General features: G+C 42.9%; 1 protein-coding gene across 2 annotated transcripts in view; it reads left to right on the plus strand.

The window, feature by feature from the left end:
• The first annotated feature begins 7,159 nt into the window (after positions 1-7,159).
• LOC111150208 (enoyl-CoA hydratase and 3-hydroxyacyl CoA dehydrogenase) overlaps positions 7,160-13,468 on the plus strand; it is a 48,518-nt gene continuing 42,209 nt past the window's right edge. The window contains exons 1-2 of one of the 2 annotated variants that reach the window (XM_022507628.1): positions 7,160-7,233; positions 12,577-12,680. In XM_022507628.1, the coding sequence (XP_022363336.1) occupies positions 7,160-7,233; positions 12,577-12,680 (178 nt within the window). Of the gene's footprint in view, positions 7,234-7,536; positions 7,570-12,576; positions 12,681-13,468 lie in introns of those variants that run through there. The other variant, XM_022507636.1, reaches the window with a different exon arrangement.

The raw sequence follows: 13,468 nt of genomic DNA on the forward strand, positions 1-13,468 counted from the left end.
CAAAGCCTAAAATAAGGTAATGAGTGCCTTTCCCTTCCTGTAGTCAGCACCAAGTTGAAACTATCCAGTGGAGTCTCAGTTTGGATACTTTTGACTGATGTGAAAGGAGTCTTGTCACAGACTGTGTTTTTGAGAGGTAGACATGGATTTGAAGATGAGGATTTTTATTAGGAATGGACAGAAGCAGGATTGGTCAGAGGAAAATGTTGTACTGCTACTCAGGTTGAAGGAATCTTCAGCCAGCTTGGGAGAGAGCTGCAGAGTGAGTGGTGCCCATCAGAGACTATCCTGGGTCAGGCTGAAATGGCCAACCCTTTCTACCGGATGCAGTCTGCCTCAGGAAGGGTACTAAAACAAGGTGGCTCTCTACAGCTAAGGCAGACCCCAGGGAAGCTAACAGCTGGGGGCTGCCAGCTGGCCACACTCTGTGGAGTTGTGAAGCAAGTCCTTCCATGTAGTCTGGGCAGCACCTCTTTGCATCGTCCACAAAACACAGCAAGACATAATTCAACAATAGGAGATGTATTGACCTCTGTAAATGGACTGTTATCACAGGTATCAGGGTTGGTTGTTCCAGCAACTCAGGATATGATTTATGGCCCATTCTTCTTCCCCTCTCTACTCTGCTTTCAGTAGCATCTGCTTCAGTTTATGCCAGGCTTCCTGCAAGGTGGCAAAATGGCTGTAGCAATGCTTCTCACATCTACACAATTTGAACACTCACAGAGGAGACGGACACACATTCTATAGTCCCAAGGCAATTCTCAGGCTAGAAAAGAGAAAAAATATATACATTCATTTCTGGGGTGCCTGGGTGGCTCAGTTGGTTAAGCATCTGCCTTTGGCTCAGGTCATGATCCCAGGGTCCTCCCTCATCAGGCTCTCTGCTCATGGGGAGCCTGCTTCTTCCTCTACCCTTGTCCCTCCCCCTGCTCATGTTCCCTCTCTTTCTCTCTCTCCCTATCAAATAAAGTCTTTTAAATATATATACATTTATTCCTGTACTAGACACTCAACTCTACAATTCTTATCTTTTCAACTTTAGTCTAGGGCCATTATAAAGAACAAATCTTGCCATTTGCAACTATGTGGATGGAGCTAGAGAATATAATGCTAAGTAAAACAAGTCAGATAGGAAAAGACATACCATATGACTTCACTCCTCTGAAATTTAAGAAACAAACCAAGAACAAACTGGTGGTTGCCAGAGGGGAGGTATGGGGGCGAGGAGTTGGGGAGTCAATAAAAGAGATTAGAAGTACATTTGGGATGAGAACTGAGTAATGTATAGAAATGCTGAGTCATTATATTATACACATGAAACTAATATAACTTTGTGTCAATTACAGTTCAATCAAAGAAAACTTATTTTTAAAAGTTAACATATAGTTACCATATGACCCAGCAATTCTACTCCTAGGTATATGCCAAAAAGAATTAAAATCATATTTACATAAAAATTTGGACATAAAATGTTCATAGCAGCACTAGTCATAACAGCACAAAAGTGAAGTGCCTGGGTGGCTCAGTCAGTTAAGCGTCTGCCTTCGGCTCAGGTCATGAATTCAGGGTCCTGGGATCGAGCCCCATGCTGAGCAGTCTGCTTCTCCCTCTCCTTCTGTCCCTCCCCCTGTTCATTCTCTCTCTCTTTCAAATAAATAAAATCTTTAAAAAAAAAAACAGCCAAAAAGTGGAAACAACCCAAATACCCATCAATTGATGACTGGATAAACAAAATGTGATATATACATAAATGAACTATTATTCAGCCATTAAAAGAGATGAAACACTGATGCATACTATATGACATGGACGAATCTTAAAAACACGCTAATGCAGCCTCCAGACCCAGACACTGTGGGTTAAAACTTCGGTTCCACTTTTGAGTAGCAATGTGGCTTTAGACAAGTTAGCTCCCTGTGCCTCTTCCATAAAACGCTGATAAACAATGATGCCTTATCCATGGACTGCAAGGAGGACTAAGTGTGTTCATACATGCAAAGCATTTAGGACAAAACATGAGAACAATGAAATGTTAGTTATTTGATTTTGTATTATTGTGTTTATTATCATTAATGTACTTAGCTGGAAAAACCACTTGAATCACAATATGGTGTTAGGATTGAACACAATGTTGTGCAGAACATCCAAGTGAAAAAATAAATAAATAGACTGGTCTACATGCATATTTCAAAGGAGAAAACTTGCACAATTTTAAGTGTGAAGCCTTTTCTTGTGAAACATCAAAAGCCCATTTTGCAAAATGTTGTCCTTTTATTACTTTGGTGCGCATCCTGTCAAAGAAATTTGTCCCCTTCCCCTAAAAAATAAAGTCAGATGGAGGCTGCATCTTTTCTGTTTATTTTAATTTCTAACATGTCTAGTATCTTCGGAGGTGGCTGGTAATGTCCATATCTTTGTTCTTGTGGTTGATTCTTGTGGAAAAAGCTAGCTTGTGTGGTTATTTAAGGATAAATATTTCTCCATTCTGGACAGTTTTGCTTACTTTTAGAAAAAAAAAAAAAATCAGAGTGCCTGGGTGATTTGGTTGGTTGAGTGTCCAACTGACTCTTGATCTTGGCTCAGGTCTTGATCTTAGGGTTGTGAGTTCAAGTCCTATGTTGGGCTCCATGCTAAGCATGGAGCCTTCTTTAATAAAAATAAGCAACAACAAAAAAACAAATGTGACAAAACCCAAACTACAAATTATAGTTCGGAAGAGTGGAAGTCGTTGCCATTTCTGTAGCTTCAAATACCAAGACTACCTGGTTGCTTATGGAGCTCAAGCTGACCTTTTGTTGCTCTGCCCCCTAAAAGGGCATCTACTGCAGTGACTGCATGGGGCTGTTATGGGCTGACCTGTGTCCCTCAAAAAGATGTGAAGTCCTAGTCAATAAGACCTGTGAATGGAATCTGATTTAGAAATAGGGTCTTTGCAGATGATCACGTTAAGATGGGGTCATTTAGTGTCCTTATAAAAAGGGGAATTTGGGACTCAGAGATACACCCACATGGGGAAAACACCATATGCTGTTGTTGTGTTGCCACGAAGCCAGGGAACTACCTGAAGCAAGGAGAGACCTGGAACCACTCCTTCCCTAAAACAAACAAAAATGTTGTGCTAAGTGAAAGAAACCAGGTGCAAAGGCCACATACTGTATGATTCCAGTTATTTAAAGTATGTGGAATAGGCAAATTTGCATAATGGGTACAGAGTTTATCTTGGAATGATTGAAATGTTCTGGAATTTGAGAGTGGTGATCTTGTATACCTTGTGAAAATACTAAAAATCACAAGATTGTTCACTTTAAAGGATAAATTGTATAGTGTGTGAGTTAGATCTCAATTTAAAAATTCCTTATCCTTTAAGAAAAAGATATCATTTGAAACTTAAAAGGGAAAAATGTCTTTTATGGTAGGGAAAAGGGAAACAAATGTGAATTAGGGAAACATGAATGTTATCTAGCTGATGACAGGTGAGAAGCAGCGCTCGCTGAAAAACTGAGAGGTTGAAATATGGGAGATAGCAGTGAATGGGCTCTTGGTTTAAGTTTTGGCTACACTGAGTTCAGATTTGGTTGCAGCCTATGGGCATGATCTTTAAATATGCTCAAGAATACCTCCTTGAGGGATGCCTGGGTGGTTCAGTCGGTTAAGTGTCTGCCTTCAGCTTGGGTCATGATCCCAGGGTCCTGGATTGAGTCCCACATCAGACTTCTTGTTCAGCTGGGAGACTGCTTTTCTCTTTGCCTATGCCTGCTTGTACTCTCTCTCTCTCAAATAAATAAATAAAATCTTTAAAAAACAAAACAAAAAAACCCCACACCTTAAAAAAAAAGAATACCTCCTTGATCACATTTTAATCAGTGAAGATAATTGTCATGACTGAGTCATTTTTCTGCCACAGTTGGGACTTCTTTAGGAATCCTGATAGCTTATCTTCATCATGAAGGTACTGAATACCGTGTGTGTGTGTGTGTGTGTGTGTGTGTGTGTTATCTCCAAAGCTCAACACTTAAGCGAGCCACTTGAAATTATAGAAATTGTCATTGCTAATATTATTGGCACAGTGAAGACACTATATCGCATCTCTTATTTCAAGTACTTATGTGAGCAGCTTTTCTCCTCAAATGTCAGCCAACTTCACTGTGGAAGAATGTATTCACTGCCCATTTCTTCATTGTATTAGACAGGGCAGGTTAAAATTCCTTAACAAAGAGACCCACATTTGTTTATTTCTCTTATGACAGTCCATGTTGGTTCTAGTCAGCAGGCCAGTCTGTCACACAAGTTCACTTGAGAAGTCAGGCTGCTTCTATCTGTTGCCCCCTCCTCCTCTGAGGTCTTGTGCCCATTTATGTCCCACAGTGAAAGGGGGAAGCACATGGAAGAGAACATGTGAGAGATTTTATCACTCCAGCTGCAAAGCAATTGTTCCAGAACAATCAGATTGGTTTACCAGAGAAGTCAGCCCTGATGACTTCATGCCACTATTGAATAAAGTTTTACAACACAAATCAAGTAGATAGACATCTCTGTTTTTATTGTGAGTACATATCTGCATGATCTAGCACACAAAAGTTCCATATTTACATTCTTTTATTTGTCTTATAATTTTAAAACCTCTTCTAGAGCATGCAACACTTGATCTCAGGGTCCTGAGTTTGAGCGGCACATTGGGCATAGAGTTTACTTACACACACACACACACACACACACAGCTTCTGATTAACTGATCTATTTTCATTAGTTGCAACACAACAGCAGTGAAAGAGACATAATTAAGCAAAGCTAACATTCAACATGCAGTTGATGCCAAAGTACACTAGCTAAGAGAAATGACACCCTCTGAAGTAGCACTTCTTGGGACAAATGAGAAGACAACTCGAGAACATAACAATTCATCGCAATGCTCAAGAGACTGTCAAATGGTCAGGTGGTCTGTCGTCGGCAGCATGGTGGCGCTTGCTACACTGGCTTGCCACACTTCCATAGGTTTGTCTGTAAGGAGACTGAATGGATTTAGACAGTTTATTATTTACACAGACAAGTGAAAGATCCGCTTGGTGTCACCTTCCCTATCCCTGGTCCCGTAGGATGACACCAACCAGGAGAGGCTAGATAACAGATCACAGGAACAGTGAGTCGCTCTGTTACTGAGGAAAAGGGCGGGGTGGGCAGGTGTAGGATACTGAGAGTGAGTGCCCTCTTACATTTTGCCCACTGGGTGCCTTGCTTGCTTACCTTAGTCCTTTCCTGGTGAAGAGCCAACTCTAAATTACTGTCAAGCAGTTCTGTAGATTCACATAGAAGTTAGCAGCTTGCACCAGGGAGAAAGTTCTGCAGTCAACTAAAACTGGGGAACTAGATAAGAAATGACCTATGGCTCACACCTCCAAGGTAGATGTGAGAACCTGCCTTGAGACAACTCCACACCATGCTTATCAACTCTTGATCCAAGAAGAACTTCAGGCCGTTCAGAGCTATTCAGTCTCGCCTACATGGCCTTCGTGGAGACACTCAAGGTTACTAGGAGGCCTCTGTGGAGTTGTTCCCCTAGAGACCAGTATCTGAAATAAGAAGATGAAGCTGAATCTGTCACTTCCTGGAATAAGGAAAGCTAGGTTGCTCATGAAGTTTCTCCCAGGCAGAGCCGACTGTTGATTTTATATCATGTTTTTGAGCAAGACGGAGTTGAGAAGTTGGCAAATTTTCAGAGGTATCAGAGATGGATTTCACCTGCAGAAGCTGGCTTTTGTCAGATGTTGACACCGAGAGGCATGCACTGCATTGTATGTGATTGGCTGGCTATTAGAAATGAGGGCTGTCCTTGCTAGATTGGCTGTCTGTGATGGGTTGGATACCTTCAGACTGCTGCTTGTTCCCAGGGCTTCAAGCCAATACTACTTTCTTGAGACTTAGAACCTGGTTTTATTCCCAAGAGGTAAAAGAATATGAAAATAGTCCCTTATCATTGCTGAGATTTGTGATACACCAGTGAACAAAAGCATTCCATTGTTTCATTTTGTTTTCCTCTGAAACTTCCAGACTGCCTTCTGACCGCCTGATGGACTGACTGGGAGGACCACCAGAGCTGATGGCATCTAGAAAAACCTTGTTTTGGTGGTGTGCTTTTGGAGGGAAGGGGCTGGGTCTGGGTTATTTTAATAGCTGCTCAATTCGAGGATGAATGATTAGAAATCACGATGCTTAGGAATGGCAGAAGAAGAAAAGAGGTTTCCCCCCCTTTTGTCCATTTTTTTAATGTATATGAGATGCTGGTTGTTAAACTTATTGCGGCAATCATTTTCCAATCGATGTGAGTCATTATGGGGTATACCTTTAACTTTATAGTGATGTATGTCAATTATATCCCAACAAAACTGGGGGAATTTTTAAAAAAGATTTTATTTATTTATTTGACAGACAGAGATCACAAGTAGGCAGAGAGAGAGAGAGAGAGAGAGAGAGGCAGGCTCTCTGCTGAGCAGAGAGCCCGACGCGGGGCTCGATCCTAGGACCCTGAGATCATGACCTGAGCCGAAGGCAGAGGCTTTAACCCACTGAGCCACCCAGGCGCCCCAATGGGGAATTTTTTTTTTAAAGAAAGAAAGAGAAGGTTAGGGCAGACAAGATACCCACACATTTCACTAGGCTGCGCCGTTATAGTGAGACAGATAAAATTACTGTTCTGTAAGTGGTTGGTCCCATACCGGTTTAAATCAAATTCATGGTGCGTGTATTTCATGTCCCACGCCTGTGTTCTATCACCTGAATGGCAAGATCCCAGGTATCTATCCCTGTTAAGGATCATGAAGATGAAAACTGATGAGGACAGCTCCGCCAGCTTGGCGAACCCAGAAGTTGTCCAGAGAAGGCAGCGTTGCAAACTTGGACTTGCTTACGGTTGCACCCTTCTTCCACCGTCCTCTCTCATCCACGTCGTGCTAGGAACCAGCACAGAGAACGAGAGCACGAGAGCGGAGCTGGGGTCGTGGAGGAGGAGAAGCAGGTGGGAGGACTGGCGGCGGGAGGCGGCGGCCGGCTCACATTGGCCCTGCGGCCGCCCCTCCTCCCGGGGCCGGACCCGCGCGGGGTTGGGGGAACGCGGCATAGCCTAGCAGTGGGAGACGGAGGCGACTTTCGCGAGCGAGGAGACATGGCGGAGTACAAGCGGTTGCGGAACTGCCTGGCGCTGATCCGCCTCCGAAACCCGCCGGTCAACGCCATCAGGTAACCGGCTCGGTCGCCTCTGGCCCGCGGACGGCGAGCCCTTCGCCGCCTGCCAGCTCCGAGGCTTTCACCCCGCGGCTGTTTGGAACGCAGAAAGACACTGGCACAGACGGAACGGCGCCGCGCGGCGCGGCCTGGTGCTTCGGTTAGCTTTGTGAACGTTCGCTGCGAACTCTGATCGCGGTTTCGCTGGTGAGGAAACGGAGGCTCAGAGGCAGGCAGATGGCTACTAAGTGGGGGAGCTGGGCTCAGACCGGATCCTCCGTGCCAGCTTCGTGCTCAGCCCTTCTGCTTGTTAGCCGCTTTGACTTCTCGAGTGTATGTTCTGTTCCAAAGGTAACAATGCTGACCGGATCTTGATCCCTCGCTGACCGGACCTTGATCCCTCACTTCCCAGCCCCAAGCCCAGGCCACCCTACCAATGTGTGACTGAAAGATTTAAAAAGCCGATGAGAAGGTGGCTTCACATTTGTGGAAAAAATAAATAAATAAATAAATAAATAAATAAATAAATAATAAACAAAGGTCCTCATTAACTCCAAGTCAGTGAGAACAGGTGAATTGTGATGTGGCAGAGAAATGCAGTTCTTTCTCCTGATCTGTTCTAAACTGAAGGCCTTGGTGCTTCACTGGAAGATATGTTTGGAGAAAGCGCATTAAGTAGCATTTCCCAAAAAACGACTGTGCAGTTACCTTCTTTAATTTCATCGTGGAGCACCTTCCTTGGTAAACTTTCACACAGATGTGTGCAGTGTACTTAAACAGCCGTGCTTTCAAAACTGGTGGTTTTTCTGGTTTTTATTTAAAAAATGTTTAATTATATACATTTGGTTCTTGCATATCTTTCTTAAAAGGATAGTGATCCATCAGACCAGGAAAGAGCCACCCATCCTCAGAGCGTAGGATTAGCAGAAATTATAATTTACGAAGAATATATAAAACAAGCAGAAAGACCTTTGGTCAACATCCTTAGGACATACCACTGGAGCAAAAAGAGACTGGACAATCAGAGAAAGACAAACATCATATGATCTCTCTGATATGAGGAATTTGAGAGGCGGGGTGGGGGGAAGGGAGGGGGAAAAATGAGACAAGATGGGATCGGGAGGGAGATAAACCACAAGAGACTCTTAATCTCACAAAACAAACTGAGGGCTGCTGGGCCTCGGGGTAGAGTTGTGGACATTGGGGAGGGTATGGGCTATGGTGAGGGCTGTGAATTGTCTAAGACTGATGATTCACACACCTGTACTCCTGGGACCAATAATACATTACATGTTAATAGAAAAAAAGGAGAGAGAGAAACTGGAATGAGGAGGCCTGCTAATTTTAACTGAATTTTTATCTTAGTGTCGTCAGATTTGATTTTATCATAAGTATTAGAATAATTCTTATTTTTAATACAAGTTATTGCATTTAATAATACAAAAGAGGTGCAGGAATAAAATCATAACAAGAATATGTCCAGTTTCTTGCCATTCTCAGAAAAAAAAAGCAAAATATCTGTTATTTCGATTTTGATGAAGAAAAATGTAAGTGATATGATTACATATCCATTTTGGACTTGTCTATGTTTTAGTTAGAGGTAGTAGACATTAGGACTCTGCGTCAGCCTCTGCTCATAATGCCAAACCATGCCCATCACGAACTTGGGGAAAAAGTTTCACAGTGTTATACCCGTAACCAGAAATATTTTCTCATAGTGATTTTAAGCGTTTCTCATATTTAGCCTGCCCCTTCCCCACCCCCCGCCCCCACCCTGCAAGAGAAAAGTTTGTATCTACCTCCTAAGGTTGTGGTGAAATTTACCTATGCTGAAGATTCTAAAGTGTAGGACAAACAAAACTTATCCTTGGGGCGCCTGGGTGGCTCAGTTGGTTGAGCAACTGCCTTCAGCTCAGGTCATGATCCCGGACTTGCGGGATCGAGTCCCGCATCGGGCTCCCAGCAACTTGGGGAGTCTGCTTCTCCCTCTGACCTTCTCCTCTCTCATGCTCTCTCTCACTCATTCTCCCTCAAATAAATAAAATCTTTAAAAAAACAACAACAACAACAAAAAAAAACCTTATCCTTATGGGGCGCCTGGGTGGCTCAGTCTGTTAGGTGTCTGCCTCTTGATTTCAGCCCAGGTCTTAATCTGGGGGAGCAGGTTGTGACTTCAAGCTCTGTACTGGGCAGAAACAAACAAACAACAAACAAACAAACAGCCCCCCCTCCGAAAACCTCCCAAAACAGAACCCTTATCCTTACATGGTGTATGGTTTGTCATATTCTATTTTTCTCTTCTCTTCTATTTCTTTGATTTAAAAAATGCTGGTCACAAGCTACAAACTTAATATGATGACCTTTGGATTTAAAAAAACTGTCACATGAAAGACCTCCTAAAGCCACAGAAGCTAAAGAGCTTTGCTCAGCACCCATGAAAATGTTATCTTTACTCTAGACTCAAATTTCTCCACTCTTAGACAATATTAAAGGGAGAGAATAATTTCTTTTGTCTTGTTTTTTTAAGAAGTTCCTTTTAAAAAATATTTATTTATTTTATTTAAGAGAGAGAGAGAGAGAGAGCATGAGAGGGGAGAAGGTCAGAGGGAGAAGCTGACTCCCCGTGGAGCTGGGAGCCCGATTCAGGACTTAATTCCGGGACTCCATCCCAGGACTCCAGGATCATGACCTGAGCCGAAGGCAATGGCTTAACCAACTGAGCAGGCCAGGCGCCAGAGAAAATTATTTCTTAACCCATGTAAACTCATTGTTACAAGGCTGTGGTCCCTTTGTCGGATTGAATCTGGTAAAGCTGTGCCTGTTTACAGCCATTTTCATTTCCCTGTGTTTGATTTTTGCAAAATTAGCGAGACCGTAAGAGGTAAAAGAGTAGAGTTTGGTTGAAAGGGGGGAAGCTAGCCTCTTGTCCTCAGTGGCACTGATTTTGGCTACTTTTGCAACCATTATTTACCCAAAGGAAATATTTGCCTTTTGAACTTCTGAGTGTTCTGGATGGGTCCAAATCTCATTAGCAGATTTGGTTTCTTCCTTTCTTCCTTCCTTCTGTCCGTCCTTCCTTTCCTCCTCCTCTTCCTCCTCCTCCTTCTTTTTCACCTCCTCCTCCTTCTTTTAAAATTTATTTATTTATTTTAGGGAGAGAGGGGGTGAGAGAGTGAGTGAGCACAGGGGGAGGGACAGAGGGAAAGAGAGAGTATCTCAAGCAGACTCCCTTCTGAGCACTGAGCCAACTCGGGACTCCATGTGGGGCTGGATGTGGTGGTGTGGGGGGAATTGTGTGGGGGTCTCGGTCCCATGACCCTGAGATCATGACCTGAGCCGAGATCAAGAGTGGTGCTTAACCCACAGAGCCCAGGTACTCCTAGTAGATTTGGTTTCTAATTAACCAGTCAAAGCCAAGAGGTTTTGTCTGGTGTCATCTAGGTTAAATGATGAAAAGTAACTAGGCAAAAAGGAGTTAATATATACCAGTATCTCCTTTATTTCCTGACATTTTAACTCATAGTTGTTGATCTGAGCAATTTCGCTTTTCTAGCAGTTTGTTGGTTTTTAAAAAAAATTTGTTTAAGTTTTTTTTTTCTTTTTCATCCTATATGCTAGAATAGATATTTTACCCAGAATGCTTAGAATTCCAGTGCAAAATTGGACTCTGGTTCTGTCGTTTTTCCTTTAAGCAATTCCTCATCACATTTCCTAGGTTCTCCTCCTCCAACCCTTGACACTCATTGATCCTCTACTTCTTGGCAAATTCTCTTCTCTTGATCTTTGTGACTTTGGGCTCCCTTGGTACTAAATCACTCTGCTGAGCCTCTCCCACTTCTTCAATGAGGGTGTATCCAGAGGATTTACCTTCAGCTCTCTTTTCCTTCAGCAGACTCATTTAATCTTGACTCTATTCTGTAGATGACTCCCTCATTAAGGAAATGTAGCAGTTACATGCCTTTTCTTTCCCAGACTTTGCCTTTGCCTCTTAAATTAGTTAGTATTGGTTTCAGCTGTCAGAGACAGAAAACTCAAAAGAGTAGTGGATTAAACAAGGAAAGGTTGATTTCTTTCAGAGCAGTGTCTTAGAATGGTATGACTGCTCCACAGTCATCAGCGACCCCGTCTGTTTATTTCTTGCTCTGCCATCCTCAATACATGGCTTCCACCTCTTGGTCCATGATGGCTGCTCATGATCTAGCCATCACATCCCCATTCCTGCCAGAAAAGGAAAAGAGAAAAGCATTCCCAATCCTTTAAGGACTCTTAAAGTATCATCTTATTGTCCAGGATTTAATGCCTTACACTGGCTTTACTGCATAACAGGCCAGAAAATGTAGTCTTCACTTTGGGCAGTCACGTATCCAGCTAAAAACTAGATGCGTCATACTTGAAAGAAAGTGGGAAGGGTTGGATATTTGGGGTGACTTGAAGCCCCTGACACATCTCTTAGGTTGTTTCTTTTAGACTATTTCAGTTTTCTTATATTTTGCTAGGATGACAAATTGTAAGTTCTTCTCTTTGTAAATGTCCACTTCACTTTCTTTGTACTTTTATTACAGCATATGGTGTGATATTTTGTTGTTTCCTAGAATGTTGTAAACTCCTTTTCTTGTACATAGAGGGTGTACAATAATATTTTAAAATTGATGAGTGCTGCTTCTAAGTGGTCAAAGTTACAACAAAGTTCAGGAAAATACTATTTTTTAAAAAGTTTATTCATTTATTTAGCTTCATGCTTAATTCAAAGTTGAAATATATATTATTTCTTTAAGATTTTTATTTATCTGAGACAGAGAGAGTGAGTGAGAGAGAGAGAACATGAGTGGGGCAGAGGGACAGAGGGAGAGGGAGAAGCAGGTTCCCCACCGAGCTGGGAGCCCAATGCGGGGCTCGATCCCAGATCTTGGGATCATGACCTGAGCTGAAGGCAGACTCTTAACCAAGTGAGCCACCCAGGCACCCTGACGTACATATTATCAGTTGATTAAATTAGTGAAAACTGAATAGTAAGTAACTAAGGTTTTTATCCATTGTTTGTATGTTTCATTTTTCATTGTCAGAAAAGGAAAAAAACACTGAGATGGTAGAAATTAAATTCCTTTTTAAAAAATTTTTTTATTTATTTTCAGCGTAACAGTATTCATTGTTTTTGCACCGCACCTAGTGCTCCATGCAATATGTGCCCTCCCTAATACCCACCACCTTGTTCCCCAACCTTCCACCCCCCCGCCCCTTCAAAACCCTCAGATTGTTTTTCAGAGTCCATAGTCTCTCATGGTTCACTTCCCTTCCAATTTCCCTCAACTCCCTTCTCCTCTCCATTCTAATGCCTCATGTGTTTTTTTTTTCTTTTAGTACGACTGTACTCCATGGAATAAAAGTGGGACTGCAGAAAGCTCTAACAGACCATACAGTAAAAGCCATTGTGATTTGTGGAGCAGATGGCAAATTCTCTGCAGGTAACCAGTCTCTAACCCTCTCCTGCTGTCTCCGGAAACCAGCCACAAACTGAGACCGATAGTGCATGAGCTGTCTCTGTGGGTAATGCCATAGGGTGGGTAAAAGATATGGGAGACTTGAGTGGGAATGAGAAACATTGTAGAGACACAGTCACAAGGAGACCCAGAGAAGATTCTGATCTTACTCTCCTTTATATTGGATTGGGCCTTTGGAAGACATTTAGTGCCAGGCTTGCTGGGTGTTATGCCTGCTAATATATACTAACTAACACTAACCACTAGCAGGTATGTTGGTACATACCTGCTCTGCATATAGCTCCACCCTATGGGAGCTTGGGCAAATCCCTGTTATCTCCTGAACCTCAATTTCTCTATTTAGAAGGTAGATAGTAGGGCCACCTGGGTGGCTCAGTTGGTTAAGCATCTGCCTTTGGCTCAGCTCATGATCCCAGGGTCCTGGGATTGAGCCCCATAGCAGGCTCCTTGCTCAGCGGGAAGTCTGTTTGTCCCTCTCCCTCTGCCCTCCCCGCTGCCCCCCACCACAAGCTTGTGCACTCTCTCTCTTTCTCATTTTGTTCTCTGTCTCTCAAATATATAGAATCTTTTTAAAAATTAACATATAATGTATTATTTGTTTCAGGGGTACAGGTCTGTGATTCATCAGTCTTATACAACTCACAGCGCTCACCATAGCACATACCCTCCCCAATGTCCATCACCCAGCTACCCCATCCCCCCGACCCTGCTCCACTCCAGCAACCCTCAGTTTGTTTCCCGAGATTAAGAGT

This window comes from Enhydra lutris, unplaced genomic scaffold, assembly GCF_002288905.1.
Source record: "Enhydra lutris kenyoni isolate GAN:26980312 unplaced genomic scaffold, ASM228890v2 scaffoldscaffold2, whole genome shotgun sequence".
Taxonomy (NCBI): domain Eukaryota; kingdom Metazoa; phylum Chordata; class Mammalia; order Carnivora; family Mustelidae; genus Enhydra; species Enhydra lutris.